The following is a 17,860-nucleotide window of genomic DNA, read 5'->3' on the forward strand; positions in this document are numbered from 1 at the left end:
CAGGGAGATTATCATGTGCTGTGAGGCCCAGGCACTGAGCTCTCAGCAGCTTCTGGGAGCCGACCAGGGGCTGAAGGAGCCATGGAGCTGTTCTGGTGCTGAGGTGACCCGTAAGAGGCATGCAGCTTACCTAGTGCCAAGAGAGCTGCAGGCACTGAGGTCTCAGCAACTACAGGAAGCTGTGCAAGTCCTTCAGACAGCTCCTAGCATTCAGGTCTCAACACCCATCTGTAGAGAGCTGTCCAGATGCTTAAGTTGCCCTGCGTGAGCCATCGAGCTGTACAGGTGCTCAAGTGGTCCCTGAGGGAGCCATTGACGTGTCCAGGTGCTCAAGTGACCCTGCGGGATCGAAGGAGCTATCCAGGTGCTCAGAGCTCCGGACATCAGGTCTCAGCACACATCTTTAGGGAATTATGCAGGTGCTGAACTGACCCAGCAAAATCCATGGAGCTTTCCCGTTGCTGAAGTCACCTTGCAGGAACTAGGTAGCTGTCCAGGTGCTGAAGTGACCCTGCGGGGACAGAAGGTGTCCAGGTGCTGAAGTGACCCTACGGGGACAGAAGGTGTCCAGGTGCTGAAGTGACCCTACGGAGGCACAAGGTATCCAGGTGCTGAAGTGATTCTGAAGCAGGGATGGGACTATTCTGGTGCTCAGAGAACTCCAGGCATCCGTCTAGGCGCTGAAGTGACCCTGAGGGAGCCGTCTAGGTGCTGAAGTGAACCTGTGGGTGCCATGGAGCTGTCCAGCGCTAATGTGACCCTGCGGGAGCCAGGGAGCTGTCCAGGTGCTGAAGTGAACTTGCCGGGGGAGTCAGGGAGCTGTCTAGGTGGTGAAGTGACCCTGCAGGAGCCATGGACCTGTCCCGGCCCTGAAGTGACCTTGCAGGAGCCATGGACCTGTCCCGGCCCTGAAGTGACCCTGCAGGAGCCAGGGAGCTGTCCAGGTGCTGAAGTGACCCTGCAGGAGCCAGGGAGCTGTCCAGGCGCTGATGTGACTGTGTCGGAGCCATGAAGGTGTCCAGGTGCTGAAGTGATCCTGCAGGAGTCATGGAGATGTCCAGGCACTGATTTGACCATGCGAGAGCTATGGAGGTGTCCCGGTGCTGAAGTGACACTGCGGGGCCCATGGATCTGTCCAGGCTCTGATCTGACCATGCAGGAGCTATGGAGGTGTCGCGGTGCTCAGAAAGCTCTGGGCAACCAGTTCCCCATAACCTGGTAAGAGCTGTTCAGGTGCTGCCGTGCCTCTACGGGAGTCAGTGTGGTTATGCAGAAAGCTGCTCAGGTCCTCACATGACTGCATGAGTTAAGAAGCTGTGCGGTGCTGAGAGAGCTCCTGACACATAGTTCTCAGCACTTCCTAAGTGTGTGCATGTGCTAGCGTTACCCTGCTGGAGCCAGTCTGCTCTGTCAACTCAGACAGGAAGCTGTCTAGGTGCTAAAAGTTTTATTCAAAGAAAGAAAATGAGGCCAACCCAGTAACCCCAGGACCCGGGTATGTAAATATAACAAGAAGTTTCTGGCCCCAAGGGGGAAGTATAGCCCTTGACTCCCACAGCAAAAAAGTATTTTTTTTTGCTGACTGTCCTGCACCTTTGGATGGCGATCCCCACTGCACCAATCATAGGCGAGCCAATCCCTGGAGAACCATGGCCAGAAAAACTGGGCCCAGCCGAATTAGGCCCATCAGAACCAAACCCAGCAGAACCAAGTCTTAGATGAGCAAGTCTAGAGGAACAGGACCAAATTCTACCAGAACCATCGGAACCAATCCCTGCAGAACCAGACATACCATGGCAACCAGGCCCAGCAGAACCAATCCCTGCAGAACCAAGAAAGAGACTCCCATCAGAACAGAACCCTTGTGAACCAGAAGCAGAAGAACCAATCCCTCAAGGAAAATTATCATCTGAATCAGGAGAACAGAACCAAGTCCTGAATATCCAGCCCACATGGACGTGTCTGACACCCAGGAAGAGCCAGAAGCGTCATGCGTGACATGACCAACTACGTCCAGTTGAATCAAGACCAACAGACTGAAAAAATCAGAGCCGGCCCAATAGATCCAGCCTAGGAAACATAGGCCCAACATTACCAGCTGCATAACATTATCCACACAACTGACAGTCTGTGGACCAGGGACCACTACAGAACAAGGCTGTACAGAACCAGGTTATTCAGAACCATCCCTTCCAGTACTGTGCCCAGTACCATATGCCCACCAGAACCAAGAAATATATGACCAAGATGGAGCTGGCCCACCATATACTAGGTCGGCTGTAGAACCAGGCCCAGAAAAACTAGAACCAGCAGAAATAAGAGCAACAAGGGGAGCATAAAGTGCCCCAACAGAACCAGTAGGACCAGACCCAGCTCAGCAAGAACCTTCACACCTGAAGAAACAAGGATGAGAAAAACCATCTTCAAACTAGGCATTGCATGGCCGTGAAGGCAAGGGAACGGGTACTGGCACCAGAAGCTAGGCCCAGCAGAACCACAAACGGACTCAGCAGACGCAGGACCAACATGCCAAGTAGTATACAGAACTTGGCCCAGCAAGACAAACTCACGAAAAAAAAAAGTTTCAATAGAAACTGACAAAGCAGGACTATGTTACACAGAACCAAAAGAACCAAGCTTTCCGGGTCAAATGTAATGAGGACCAGGCCCAGTAGACCATGTCATAGTGGTCTAGCACCACCAGTGTTCTACAGGCAGGGCCACTGGAATTGTATGGCAGGGAAGGGCCAAATTATGAGGCAGGGTTTAGTATATTTATGCAGCAAGAAAAGCCAAATTATGTGGCACATTGTTTTATAGTATTACTTCATTATTTTGTACTTTTTACACCTGTTAACACTTCTCATTGGGTGCACCTCATTAGTACCAGATTAACACCCAAATATAGCAATAAGCAACAGAAAGGTGACTAGTCACCCCTGGTCAAGGGCCTTCCACTGCACGGCAATACACGTTGCTGCGTTTTTAGTTAATTTTGAACCGTTTGAGCTGGAAACATTTTCTTTGTTAAAATCGGCAGATTATGCAGCAGATGATGGATTATGTGGAAAATGTGGCAAATCTATAATTATGTGAAAATTGCTGTGGCCGCGCAGTCACATAATTCCAGTGGCCCTGTCTAAAGGAAGAACCAGTCGTTACTGGCCCAGCAAACAAGGGCTGAGGTCAACAGAACTGACACAGTCCTTCACGCCACCATCCGCTGAAAGAGACCTGAAAGAACCATGCCAAGATCAATATGACTGGGCCACCGGAACCAGACGCAGCAAGACCAGGCACAGCCAGACCACACCCGGTAGAATTTGGGCATGCAGGATTAAGCCCAGAAAACTTTGATGCAACTGCAACCGGTCCAGCATGACCAGACCCTGCAGAACCTCATACAACAGTTCCAACAGAACCCTAACAGAAGAACCTCCTCCACAAAACCAGGTCCAGTGCAATCTGCCCTCTCACAGTCAGCACTAGCAAAACCAGGTCCAACATGACCAGGCCCTTAGGACTAGGCAGAGAAGGACTAGCTGAAACAAGCCCAACAGAACCAAGCTCCTGGGACGGGAAACAGCAGAGCTTGGCTTGCCAAGGTCTGGTTTTCAGAGCCAGACACTGCAGAGCATTACTTAGAAAGAAAGATGCTAGCCCAAATCAGGCCCAACAGAACTAGTATCATGGAAGCAAGACCAGGAGAATTCTGCAGAACACAGCCAGCCTCAGAAGGTCAGGAATCAACAGAACCAGGTACCGGAGGATCAGTACCAGGTGAGTCGGGCTCAGTAGGAGCAGAACTTGTTGAACCAGGCTCAGGAGGAACAGAACCAGTTGAGCCAGGCTCATTGTGAGACCACCAAGACATGCGCCGGTGTACACGTCGCCTTAAGTTGTACTGTATTTGTGCAGGTCCTGGATTCTGCAGACGGCCGGACCAGTGTCTGTAGTAACAACACAGGCTTTAGGTTAGGAGCTCAACCTGTTTATTGCAACTCATGTCACATCTCACCACAGATGAAGACCGGCCCTGTCAACATCCTAAACTAGCACGCAAGGCCTTCACGCCACACGAGGAAGGGAAGAGACAAAGGGCCATATGTACGAACACATTTTCCCATAAGGACAGAATGGGTAAAACCCTTTGCTACATCTGGCCCAAAGGAACGTCAACAAAGAAATGAACATTCAGGCAAAGTAAAATCCATACTATGAGTATAATTAATTTACGTTCTTACTGTAATGCAACACTACTAGGATGAACTCTCCTTGTTCAGGGCCTGGACTCTGCAGACGGCTGGGCTAGCATCATCAGGTCTCCGCCAGACATTGCTACTCGCATGGAAGGTTCTGGGCGTCCACAGTAGTGACTGCACCCCTAGTAAGAAGGGGTTGGGGGGTGGTATCTGCGTCAGAACCAGGCTTTGCCCTCAGCTGCATCCCCTTGAGCAGGGATGAGGTGGTTATGTGGGTCAGGGTCCTGTAGAGCTGCATCAGCGCTGACTGGATGCCTTGGGCTCCTTAAAGGTCACTGAGCTTTCCATGGTAACAGAGTCCTGGCAGATGACTGGTCCTGCGCTGCTAAGACTTGTGTGTTCTGCGGTTGTACCTTAGTGAGGTGTCTCACACTCCCTTCTACTCGGAAGGTCAGTTAGTTTATTGGGCGGAGAGTTTTCTGCGCTCAGAAACCTATGGGTCAGAGGTTCAAATCCATGGTGATCAAGTGAGTAACACTGAGTAGAGGGGCAAACAGCTACTATAGCGCTTTGAAGCTGTGAGTCTGTGTCCGCACATGCGATATTAACACTACCAGACTGATATAGGAGGAGGACAGAACCGTCCCAAGATTTAGGAGTGACGTCCATGTGTAGGTGGCTGAGCCGCCCACGTTGGGAAGATGCTCATGTTGGACGTCCTTTCACCAGAGGCACCTCTGTCTTCATGAAGATGCTGTGATACTTTTCACAAATCAATCAGGAATTTGTAAAGCGCACTACTCATCCATGAGGGTCTCAAGGCGCTGGAGGCAGGTGACCCAGATCCACAGCTGTGTGTGGAGTCAGCTCTGTGAAACACTGTCATGGAGAAGGTGACAGAAATTCACGAGAAAGTAAGTGTTGTGTCTTTACCATGCTGAGAACCTCCTCCCTTGTGCCACGGAAGCAAGACCTGGGAGCAGTGACTGTACTTATATCCAGGAGCTACATCCCATGGTGGAAATTAAAATGCAGCAGAGCTTCCAGTGTCAGTGTGGCAGAACACCCAGGACCTGGTGTACGGACCTGTTTTATGGTCACACAGTCTTTGATTCCGAATTTGAGACAGCATAGATTTTTGCTATGTAACCATCAATATTTGGTTGGTTATCGACTCCTAAATGGGACGCTATATGGGACACTATATTGATTCACTATTTGTAAGGACCGTGTTGTAGGTGTCCCTTGCAAATACCGGATCGTGATGAGACCTATCTGTGTTCTGCAGTCGAAATCCAGTCCCAAAATATTGAAGTAACCGACTCCTGAGTTAGGGGTTGTAACCCACTCACAAAAGGGAAAGGGTCCCCTTGGACTTCTCTTTTCTGAATGTAGAAAGTAACTTTTTTGGGGAGTGGGGGGTGGTCCAAGGGACTCTCAAGCAAACGTCCCAAAAAAAGAAAATGTTTTTTTAATGCAGGACTATTTCTGGTAAAGAAAACGGGCTGCGTTTGTTTTTTTAAAGTTTACTTTATTTGAAGACCATCTCAGACTTTGTGGTCTTCTGACCCTAGCAGGCCACCATCCCCGTGATGGCCACCAATTGGAACGAGAATCAATTTCCACTGTACTGTATTAATATTCATGAGGTGTGACGGATTTCGACTACTCCGAATCAACATTTCACAGTCTGCCATATCAGAACATAGGACAGCTCGTAAAGCTTCCTTAGGGGTGACAAAAATACTGGTCGCAAATTGGGACCAGTAATTTGTACTTCTGTCCCCCCAGCCCCTCTACAAGACGGACTTTCTTGCAGCTAAACTCTGGGGCAGGAGATGTCTTGTTAGAACTCAGAACCCCTTCCTGTTGTGAAGATGGCAAGCCTGAGAGGTGGACTCAGACGTCTGGGACCCGGGGAGCACCTGGGCACTAAGGCAGAATCACAGACAGAGCCGGGGGCTGAGGCCCTCATTGCCAGGGGTTAATAAGTGCCCCCCTCCCCCCAACGTGGGGTATTTACTGGGTGTAGAAGGCACCTCCTATTCCGAGTTGTTGATGGCAGAATGGGGCACGACGTGTGTTTTAGGGTTTCCCGCATAGATTACCACGTTTCGCCTTTTTTTCTTGGTCATTTCCTCTTTTTAATTTTGTCAAGTTTTCTGGGGTTAATTGCAGTGGTGTGTTAAAACCCGATTATCCAGAAGGCGAAATCCAGGTATTCTGTGCTTCCCTAATAAATATTCATGAGGCGAGTTTATCCCTGCCGCATGTGATTGGCTCAGAGTGGTAGATTAATAGCTATGAGAGGGCATGATGTGGGGAGACGGTGGCGCGATGCTTCTCTCCACCCATCGGCGGCCATCTGTCGGTGCCCTGGGCTCCTCCGCTGTAGCGCCAACCCTCCGTGAGGTCATCATCTGGCATGGCCGGGGAGGCGCTTTCTTCCAGTAGACCAGTCCTGGCTGGGTCCTCCTGCTCTTTCCAGGATCCGCGGAGCCCAACTTGGGGATACACTTAACAGCATCTCCCCCGACCCCAGACACCGTCCCCCTCTCTGTCCACCCCACCTCTCGCCTCACACCCCCAAGACATGTTTGCGCAGCCCCCCCAGTCCTCGGGGTGCGCGGCACGTGCCCGCGGATGTCTGAGCACGTCCTCCTGGGCTGCGCTGTCATTAAAGGGGCGCAGTCCAGGAAGGGACGGGGGCAGGGGACCACGCCTCAGTGGCCCCGTTACTCGCCCCCGTTTCATTTTATGTTTCAAAATCCGACTCGTGTTTGGGTCGGGAGATGGGTCTAGGTTCATCCAGGGACGTCACTTGATTGGAACCCCCCCCCCCCCACTCCAATGTGCATCACCTCTCGACTCAGGCTGACGTTCATTATTATGCTCAAGGCCACTGGAATTATGCGGCAGTCGTGGACTGCATTATGTGGCAGGGTTGGACAAATTGGGAAGATAGAACGTGAATTACCCTGCGGTTTGAGGATAATCCTGTGGCTTTATATTGTCACTTTTTAAGACATTTTAACACAGTGTTTTAGATTAAATTGTCACCCTTTTAGTGCCAAATTACAGAGTGGTGAGGCGCGGCACTGGGGTGCAACATGCTGGATGGTTTTTGATCCATTTGAGCTAGAAACAAGGGGGGATATCTACGAACCCCTTGTGCCGCACTTGCATCAGCTTTTGTGGCGCAACGGAGGTGCAAACCTTGAAATCATATCTGAGGCCACGAAGCCTCTTTGTGTGGCTTTGAGTGGCCTCATAGATATGGAGTAAGGCACCACAGCACAAACTGCCCTACCCTGCGCACAGTAGGCATTTCATGGGCGTTGCGATGGGTTGATTTCCAAGAACTTGTAAACCTGGGGATGTGTCAAAACTTTACTCCTCCCCAGGGAAGGCACAAGGAGGAGAAATATGTTTATTTGTCCTTGTTTTTCCTCTTTCTATGTGCGCTGCATTCTATACCACACATAGAAAGAGGAAAAAGCCTCCCAGAATTGTTTTTGTGCAGGAACCTGTCCCTTCCTGCACAAAAACAATCCTGCTTACAATGCGGGCACCCTTGCACCATGGTGCCAGAGTGCGTAAGTTGGTGCTAGGCTACCAAAATGGGGCCCATGAAGTGGGAAAGGACAGACATGCACCACATGCCATAGTACAGCACACTCGTACCCTTCCACTTTGACGCAGGACAGCGCAGCAGGGCGACTTGCTGCCCTGCTCAATAGCCCGTAAATGTGGCCAAATTGTTTTTGTGGTTAAAATCTGCCAGCTCTTGGCAGATGCTGGCTCTTGAGGCAAGTGAAGCAAATTTACATTTACATGGAAAATTCCACAAATGCGCAATCACGTTTTCCCAGTCGTCTTGCTTATAGCCCAGCAAGACAGCTTCTAAGCGCTAACCCACAGCCGTAGCAAGTAAAGGATGCCCCTTGGCACCAACCAGGGCTCAACGTTGGCTGCCATTTTACATGACACACAGATCATCAATTTCCACCTATGTCTGTAAATAAATAAAACACTAATAACACCACTGTTACTACACCCACTAACATTAAGATTTTGTTTTTACTTTTTTTTAATCATTTTAAGCCTCATCCTTGTTTTCTTTCCTAACATCAGCCCTATTCTTCACCATCTCTTTATTTTCATTTGGTTACCTATATGTCGATTCTCTCATTAACCTGTGTGGCCGCTGAGATGGAGTCTGTCCAGTGTTTCTCCTATGACCCCTCAAACCAAAAGCGGGTAAATCAAGGCCCTGCTCTTGAGGAATGCGCCCCAAGTATCTTCTTTAGGTACCCAGGTGGCAGGTGGCTTGTCTAGTTCCTCCCACCCCTCCACCGGGTGTGCTTGGGGGATCCTAGCTGGCAGGACGGGAGTGAGACAGGGGCTTCAAGGTTTACACAGTTAGAACTCCCAGTTTTATGGTATTTTTTCCTCTGTATTTAACCATATTTATTTTTTGACCATATTATTGGTATTTATTCATATTTATTTTATGTTTTGAAAATAAACGGAGCCATAAAATGGTATATTTCCATGTTCCTTTAACTTTTAGACATGCACTCGTATGTGGAAGCCTGTCATGTTTTAGCAAATTAAGCAGACACATTTAACAAAACACTAAGCCTACAGGTGCATATAACCCTTATACTACAAATATATGTTAACGTGCCTGTATTTAAGGAAATCACACCCCGTTCTTTAACTCCCCATGTTGTCTATATGCTCAGCTTTTGCCTGGAATTCATGAAAGACAACACAGAGAGTCTCTCTCAAAAGCACCATTTTCAGTATTTTTCTCCTATTACAAAATAAATATAGACCGTAAAAACATTGTTTTCTGTCTGTATTTATCTGTAACAATCAGTAAAAACAGAAAACTGGGAGCCTTGATTACAATTTATCTCAGCTCTTCTAGAGGTTTACAAAGGAGGACAGGCCAGGAGTGCCTCGCCTTCTGGGTGTCTCAGGCTGAGTTGGGCGCCTTGAGTCCACCAGAGGTACTGGGGAGGTGACCTTAGTAAGCATCAGGTGTGACCGTGTCCCAGCACCTGGAGAAGGGTCGGTGTGAAGGAAGGCATTGACGCTCCAGGACCTGTGGTCGGACAGGCTGGAGGAGGGGCCACATTTATGGTGATGGCCACCCTGCATGGCCCTTCAGGTGCCTGCCTTACCAGCCAGCCGTGGGTGGAGAGGCGCAGGTCTGCAGCACCTCGCAGCACAGAAGGCCAGCTAGTGCTTATAGCGTTTCCAGCCTTGGCTCTTGCACAGGTACAAGACCATCATCTCATCTGTGTTACCAGATGACAGGATGACCTTGTACACACACAGAGCAGGATGTTGAGCTAGACCTGGTGCTGGGCAGGCCTCAGCCACCTAGTGCTCTGTGTAAGTGGCATTTCCCTTCACCCCTAGTGTCGACCTGGCCGTCTGAAGAGTCAGGACATGAGGTTGACACTTAAAAGGACTAAAACATTACCGACCCGTGCATTGTGAGGTGCTTGCAGTTGTACGGACTGCTCTGGCCACTTATAAATGTGCACATATGTGAGACTGGTTAGGAAGGATGCGCACCCTTACAATCCTGGTCCCCTGTGGACATCCAGCCTCCAGGATGCTCTTGCTTGACATTCATTTTACTCCATCCCTTTTTCTAACTATAAACTTAAAGGCCCTCATTACGAACATGGTGGTTTGGCCCGCCATGCCGGCATTGGCAGCTGAAGCCGCCAGCTGGCATGGCGGGCCAAACCGCCATATTCTGAACATGGTGAGGGCCGCCAGCAGCAGCCGTCACCCACCGCCAGGCTCCCGCCGTCAGGCAGCCTGGTGGTGAGTTGAAACACTATCCGCCAGGGTAGCGGCGCTACCCTGCGGATAATGTTTAATTTTCCGCCAGCCTTTTCCTGGTGGGTTTCCTTTGCATGGGAAGTGCAGGGGCCCCGGAGCACTGCCCCGTCGCGCAGGTCACTCCCCATTTTCGGGCAGTGATCTGTGCGACGGGTGCAGCTGCACCTGCCGCACAGAGGCATTGACGGCGGCTCCATGTGGAGGTGCCGTCAGTGTCCCGGCCGGGCCTTTCTGTTCATAATGTGGCCGGCAGGGTTCCGGGGTCGCTGGCGGTCAGTGTGTTGACCGCCAGCATGACCACGGCGGTTGTTACCGCCGGGTTCATAATGACCACCAAAGTCTTCAACTGAGATGAACCCTTTGTTTTCATCTGACCATGTGCACTATTGGGTCGGCCATTTTCAGTGCTATGTCTCAGAGTGATGTGTGTCTGTCGCGGTATTGCAGATCAGTTGTTTGGACCAATTTTTACACTTGGTGCACATCATGGGTTTAGCACAGATTGGGATCAGTCCCACTTGTTTGCTGTGCTAACGTAATTCCTTACTGGTCGTGCCTGGAGGAAACTGCACATGCAAAACAGTAGTGTAAGATGAATGCACGCAAACATGTATTTCAGACTATTTTCACCGCTTCTCGTTGCCTTCTATAGAAGGTGTGACTAGATACAAACATCAACCACATACCCTCTGCAAGCAGATAGCCACTAAGAGCTTTTTACACCTAATTTTAACACAACACTTGAAATGAGGGTGATAGTCCTTGTTTCAGCAATTTTGTACTGATACTGGGACTTTTTTCAAAGTTTTTTTTTTATTTCGATTTATTAACATTTTATCAACATGCTCCAAACATCACTCCATCTCTTGAAGGGCATGAACTGCACTTGGGCTCTTGGGTTTGCACAATATCTGATACCCACGTACCCATCCTCCCAGCTCTTCTCCAACTTACTCATTTTTCTTCAATCTTCCTCCTTAAGTTTCAGATCTAAAACTCTCCAATATTTGTTGACATCATTTATATAAATGGATGGTGGAAGAGTATGGGGTTGAACTAATGGAGATGTTTGTGGGTGACAATCCATGTCTGGTAATGATGCATTAGAATCTTAAAGCCTGTCCAAGCACAGGCCTGAGGAGTCACTGAACCGTGGATACGTCTCACTTACTGATGTTATTCTCCTGATCTATTTTCTTTCAGCTATAACCCCTTTGATGGGCCGAATGAAAACCCTGAAGCTGAGCTGCCCCTGACATGTGGAAAATACCTCTATGTGTATGGAGACATGGATGAAGACGGTTTCTATGAAGGTATCTACTGGTGTCAAGCTCCCTCTCTGTTGAGTTCACTATAGATGTTGAGTTGTTGAGCTCACTACCAACGTTGAATTGTTGAGATCACTATTGACATTGAGTTGCTGAGCTCAATATCGATGTCGAGTTGTTGAGCCCACTATCTATGTCAAGTTGTTGAGCCCACTATCAATGTCGAGTTGTTGAGCCCTCTATCTATGTCAAGTTGTTGAGCCCACTATCAATGTCGAGTTGTTGAGCCCTCTATCTATGTCAAGTTGTTGATCCCACTATTTATGTCGAGTTGTTGAGCCCACTATCGATGTCGAGTTGTTGAGCCCACTATCGATGTCGATTTGTTGAGCCCACTATCGATGTCGAGTTGTTGAGCCCACTATCGATGTCAAGTTGTTGAGCCCACTATCGATGTCGAGTTGTTGAGCCCACTATCGATGTCAAGTTGTTGAGCCCACTATCGATGTTGAGTTGTTGAGCCCACTATCGATGTCGAGTTGTTGAGCCCATTGTCGAAGTCAAAGTGTTGAGCTCACTATCAATGTCAAGTTATTGAGCTCACTGTTAATGTCGAGTTGTTGAGCTCACTGTTGATGTCGAGTTGTTGAGCTCACTGTTGATGTCGAGTTGTTGAGCTCACTGTTGATGTTGAGTTGTTGAACTCACTATTGACGTTGAGTTGTGGTATTCACTTTTGACAACGAGTCCAGCTCATCTCCTAGGATCCAGGTACTGGGGATCACTCCATGGCTCTATATTTCCTAGGCTTGTCTCTGACCAGAATAAATTGTCTGCTTTAGCACGAGATACTCAGGGTTAGAATAATGTGGAAAAAGTTTAGTTGTTGCTTCATGTTTTTTTACTGAATTAAAAAATAGATCTGGATGAATACCAAAAAAATTAGTAGACAATAAATATTTTTAATTATAGAAGGAAATGTAGAGAACAGCGAGAAGCTGGACATTTTAGAATTCTCTTTCAGACAGCTCTCTGTAATTGCTCTGGAAGCCAGAGAAACAGCTCTAAAGACTGATGACACATCCCATCCTAGGCAGCCCTGTAATCACAGTAAATATGCCTCAGCCTTGTAAATATTTACTCTGGAGAGCAGCTTCAGCACCTTATGTTCATGACAGGCCTCAAAATGCTGTGAAAAACAAAACAAAAATAAGGCATTTTTAAATCTGGGCAGAAACTGACTAAGCAGAAATCAGAAGCTGACGGGTTCATAAAAAGGAAAGATTTTCCAGGAAGCAGATGGGGCTGGGTACAAGAGTTCACACATCTGCCTAACCTCACAAGGGATCGACTGTGCCCCGGGACTAACAATATTTCACACCCAACACGACACCGACTATCTAGCCCTATGGGTCTTTCCGAACATGTGCCTCGTGTCGGTCTCACTATGTCCAAGTCTTACTGAGCTTTCAGACAGAGAAGACTGACATGACATGGACCCTGTCACAGCCCTACTTATCTTCAAAAGACAGGAGCCTCAAAGAATCCATATTTGACCTCCCCATACCCATGAATGAACCATTAGCCTGGTGATTCACAGCTGCAAATACACAACCAACCACAATAGCCGGCCTTAAAGCAGTCAGGGTTATCATCCAAACCATAAGGTCAGCAACCATCCAGAATGTCCTTCCCTTGTCTTCAAGCCCCAAACTACCCATAAAACTAAGCACCCTACACAAAAGCAGCCATGGCGACGGTCATACGATACATCAAGAACAGTGCCTGCTGGCGTAAACCCACGATAAGCCTCCCCTCTGGCACCCAGAGCCTTCTACGAACACCAAGAAATAACCCATGCTCCAGCACCCACACTCTTCCTCAAACATGAAAGAATAGCAAAGACCTCAACACTCAGGCACACACACCAAAACAAATAGCAAAAATCAGTTTACGCCCCAACACAAAAGCATCTTACAAATGCTAAAAACCAGAGTAGATCCCAAAATCCCCTACTTCCAAAACCAAACATCAGCCTAGGCGGCAACACCCAAATTTTACTTGAAACATCAAAAACCAACCCATACACAACACCCATATTTATCTTAAAATATGAAAAAATATCTCAAGTGTACACCCAGATATTTCTTCAAATGCACATATTTAACCCACACTGCACATCTATTTCCACCTTAATCATCGGCCTTTGACCCAGAACCCAGAGCCTTTTTCAAATACCAAAGATCCATCTTTGCTCCAATAGTCAGAGTTTTCTTCAACTACCACAAACCACATTGTGATGCTACAGACCGTCTTTCAAGGAGCATACAGAAACTAACACTCCAGTATACAGACCCTTCTTTAAATGGCTAATCACCCTACAGTCTAACACCAAGGGGCAGATTTACTAATGCTTTGCACCAGGTTTGCATCACAAAAGTGACGCACATTGGTAAAAAATATTTATTTGGAATTTACTTATGTTTTGCACTGGAAAGTTGTCTGAAAGAAGCATAAAGCTCCTCTGCATTACTTTGGATTACTTTGCAACAACGGGACATTCCATATGCGTTTCCATGCAAACACACATGGTTTTAGATGCAAAGTCCTGTTTACTACAGTAGACACGGTTTTGACACCAAAAAAATGCCTCCTTGAGACAGGTGTTAAAAGAAGTGTTTTTATTTCTCAAAACTGTCCCGACTTTGCATGTGTGCTACACTGTACAGCACACATCCTAGGTGAGGAAAGTTTAAAAGTTTGTCTAGGCATAGTATTTTGTACTGGTCAGATATCTTTCCATTAGAAAACTGACTGTGTCAACAGCAGTCATTTCACATATGTACCCGAAAGGAGCCAGGCTGAGTTCACATGTGTACCTCCTCTTGAGTTGTGTGGATCAGTGGTGCACTTTGTCCAACACCTGTTTCTGCTTGTTTCCACAGGAGAGCTCCTGGACGGACAGAGGGGGCTGGTCCCATCCAACTTTGTGGACTTTGTTCAGAATGATGAGTTGCACCTGTCGGGTTCTGTCGGCAGTGAGCAGGACCAGAACTGTATCAACCACATCGGCGTTGGTTCGCAGGACGAGAGCAGCGTGGAGCTGAACCCACCGGGGTTCCAGGAGACCAGTGCCATGAACAACGGCTCAGGGATGCTGGATGTGAACATCGACGAGATTGGAGAAGACATTGTGCCTTATCCTCGAAAAATCACCCTCATTAAACAACTTGCCAAAAGCGTGATTGTGGGATGGGAGGTCCCCGTTGTGCCACCTGGTTGGGGGGCCGTGAGGAGCTATAATGTCCTGGTTGACAAGGAAGTGCGGATGAGTGTGGACTTTGGAGGTAGAACTAAGGCTCTTATAGAAAAGCTTAACCTTGCTACCAGCACCTGCCGGATATCCATCCAGAGCGTCACAGACCGTGGGCTCTCGGACGACCTTCAGTGCTCACTGCTAGTGGGGAAGGATGTCATTGTGGGACCTTCCCAACTCAAGATCCACAACGTGACCCAAGCATCCGCCGAGCTCTCCTGGGTCCCCACCAACAGCAACTACAGCCATGTCATATTCCTCAACGACGAGGAGTTCGACATTGTGAAGGCTGGTTGCTATCGCTATCAGTTCCTCAACTTAAAGCCGGGCGGGGTCTACAAGGTGAAGCTGCTGGCCAAGCCCCACCAGATGCCCTGGCAGCTACCTTTGGAGCAAAGGGAGAGGAAGGAGGCCTTCATTGAGTTCTCCACACAGCCAGCAGGTAGGGACTTATGCTATTGTTTAGTTCTGGAGGACATTGGTTCATCACATTACGTTGTCACTGTTAATGCACCACTTACGGACTAGGGTAGCAAGTATGTGTAGGAGTCATTCTCCTCTCACACCTGGCCTCTTCCATCCCCACCTTGCTTGGGCTGCTGCCACCAGGTGCCGAAACCACATTTAAAGATATTGAATATGCAACATTTAGGGCCTGATTTAGAACTTGGGGGATGGGTTACGCCATCGCAACAGTGACGGATAACCCGTCAGACGAAATACAAACCCCATTATCTTCTATGGGATTTAGATTTCAGCCGACGGAATATCCATCAACATTGTGATGAAGTAATACGTCCGCCAAGTTCTAAATCAGGCCCCTCGACTCTTACTCTGTCTTTAGTGTAAAAAAAAAAAAAAGAAAAAAAAAGGTTCATCTGATGAAAAATATTGACACATCCCCCAAAAGCACCTATTGTACTGTATTAAAATCGGTCCATCATACGTCTGTTTAATTGTGTTAACACTAGATCCCAATTACACCAATGGGTGATGTTTACATTAGATCCATCATCAGTTTTGCTGTTGTGTTAACATTAGACCCATCAGCGCCAGAGTGATGGTTACATCAGAGCATGTCAGCATCCATTGCGCTGCGTTAACATGAGATCTCATGAACGCCTGTTGCGCTGTGTTAAAATTAGGCCCCATCAGCATGTTGGTGTTTTTATATCAAACCTTACAACAAGGTGTTTTGTGTTAACACTAGACCCCTTTGGCATTTATGTGTTGTGTTACCACTAGAAACCCCTCGCCCTGGAATTAGCGCTAGTTTTGTTGTGTGAACACTAAATGCCATCTGCAGCGGTTGGTTTGTACTCACATTAGAACCTGTCAAAAAGCTGTGGTGTTGTAATAATATCAGACTACAGTCAGCAGACACTGTGTGGTGACATCCCTATACGCCTAAAAACCTACTGTGTTGTTCATGTTAGACTCCATGAGCACCTATTGTGTTGTGTGGACATAGGAGTCCATGAGCGTCTATCATGTTGTGTGAACATAGGAGTCCATGAGCATCTATGGTGTTGTGTGAACATAGGAGTCCAGTAGCATCTATTGTGTAGTGTGAACAGAGGAGTCCATGAGCATCTATTGTGTTGTGTGAACACTGGAGTCCATCAGCATCTTTTGTGTTGTGTGAACACTGGAATCCAATAGCATCTATTGTGTTGTGTGAACACTGGAGTCCATGAGTATCTATTGTGTTGTGTGAACACTGGAGTCCATCAGCATCTATTGTGTTGTGTGAACGCTGGAGTCCATGAGCATCTATTGTGTTGTGTGGACATAGGAGTCCATGTGCGTCTATCATGTGTGAACATAGGAGTCCATGAGCATCTATGGTGTTGTGTGAACATAGGAGTCCAGTAGCATCTATTGTGTAGTGTGAACAGAGGAGTCCATGAGCATCTATTGTGTTGTGTGAACACTGGAGTCCATCAGCATCTATTGTGTTGTGTGAACGCTGGAGTCCATCAGCATCTATTGTGTTGTGTGAACGCTGGAGTCCATGAGCATCTATTGTGTTGTGTGAACACTGGAGTCCATCAGCATCTATTGTGTTGTGTGAACGCTGGAGTCCATGAGCATCTATTGTGTTGTGTGAACATAGGAGTCCAGTAGCATCTATTGTGTAGTGTGAACAGAGGAGTCCATGAGCATCTATTGTGTTGTGTGAACACTGGAGTCCATCAGCATCTATTGTGTTGTGTGAACACTGGAGTCCATCAGCATCTATTGTGTTGTGTGAACGCTGGAGTCCATGAGCATCTATTGTGTTGTGTGAACACTGGAGTCCATCAGCATCTATTGTGTTGTGTGAACGCTGGAGTCCATGAGCATCTATTGTGTTGTGTGAACATAGGAGTCCAGTAGCATCTATTGTGTAGTGTGAACAGAGGAGTCCATGAGCATCTATTGTGTTGTGTGAACACTGGAGTCCATCAGCATCTATTGTGTTGTGTGAACACTGGAGTCCATCAGCATCTATTGTGTTGTGTGAACGCTGGAGTCCATGAGCATCTATTGTGTTGTGTGAACACTGGAGTCCATCAGCATCTATTGTGTTGTGTGAACACTGGAGTCCATCAGCATCTATTGTGTTGTGTGAACGCTGGAGTCCATGAGCATCTATTGTGTTGTGTGAACACTGGAGTCCATCAGCATCTATTGTGTTGTGTGAACGCTGGAGTCCATGAGCATCTATTGTGTTGTGTGAACATAGGAGTCCAGTAGCATCTATTGTGTAGTGTGAACAGAGGAGTCCATCAGCATCTATTGTGTTGTGTGAACGCTGGAGTCCATGAGCATCTATTGTGTTGTGTGAACTCTGGAGTCCATGAGCATCTATTGTGTTGTGTGGACATAGGAGTCCATGTGCGTCTATCATGTGTGAACATAGGAGTCCATGAGCATCTATGGTGTTGTGTGAACATAGGAGTCCAGTAGCATCTATTGTGTAGTGTGAACAGAGGAGTCCATGAGCATCTATTGTGTTGTGTGAACACTGGAGTCCATCAGCATCTATTGTGTTGTGTGAACACTGGAGTCCATCAGCATCTATTGTGTTGTGTGAACGCTGGAGTCCATGAGCATCTATTGTGTTGTGTGGACATAGGAGTCCATGTGCGTCTATCATGTGTGAACATAGGAGTCCATGAGCATCTATGGTGTTGTGTGAACATAGGAGTCCAGTAGCATCT

The 17,860-nt window shown here is 47.8% G+C and overlaps 1 protein-coding gene across 2 annotated transcripts in view; it reads left to right on the forward strand.

Annotated features, from left to right (window-relative positions):
• Positions 1–17,860, forward strand: part of RIMBP2 (RIMS binding protein 2) — a 1,257,287-nt gene that overhangs the window by 989,493 nt on the left and 249,934 nt on the right. For both annotated transcript variants that reach the window (XM_069215362.1, XM_069215363.1), the window contains 2 exons: positions 11,274–11,383; positions 14,284–15,096. In XM_069215362.1, coding sequence (XP_069071463.1) covers positions 11,274–11,383; positions 14,284–15,096 — 923 coding nt within the window. The remainder of the gene's footprint in view (positions 1–11,273; positions 11,384–14,283; positions 15,097–17,860) is intronic.

This window comes from Pleurodeles waltl, chromosome 11 (genome assembly GCF_031143425.1).
Source record: "Pleurodeles waltl isolate 20211129_DDA chromosome 11, aPleWal1.hap1.20221129, whole genome shotgun sequence".
Classification (NCBI taxonomy): Eukaryota; Metazoa; Chordata; class Amphibia; order Caudata; family Salamandridae; genus Pleurodeles; species Pleurodeles waltl.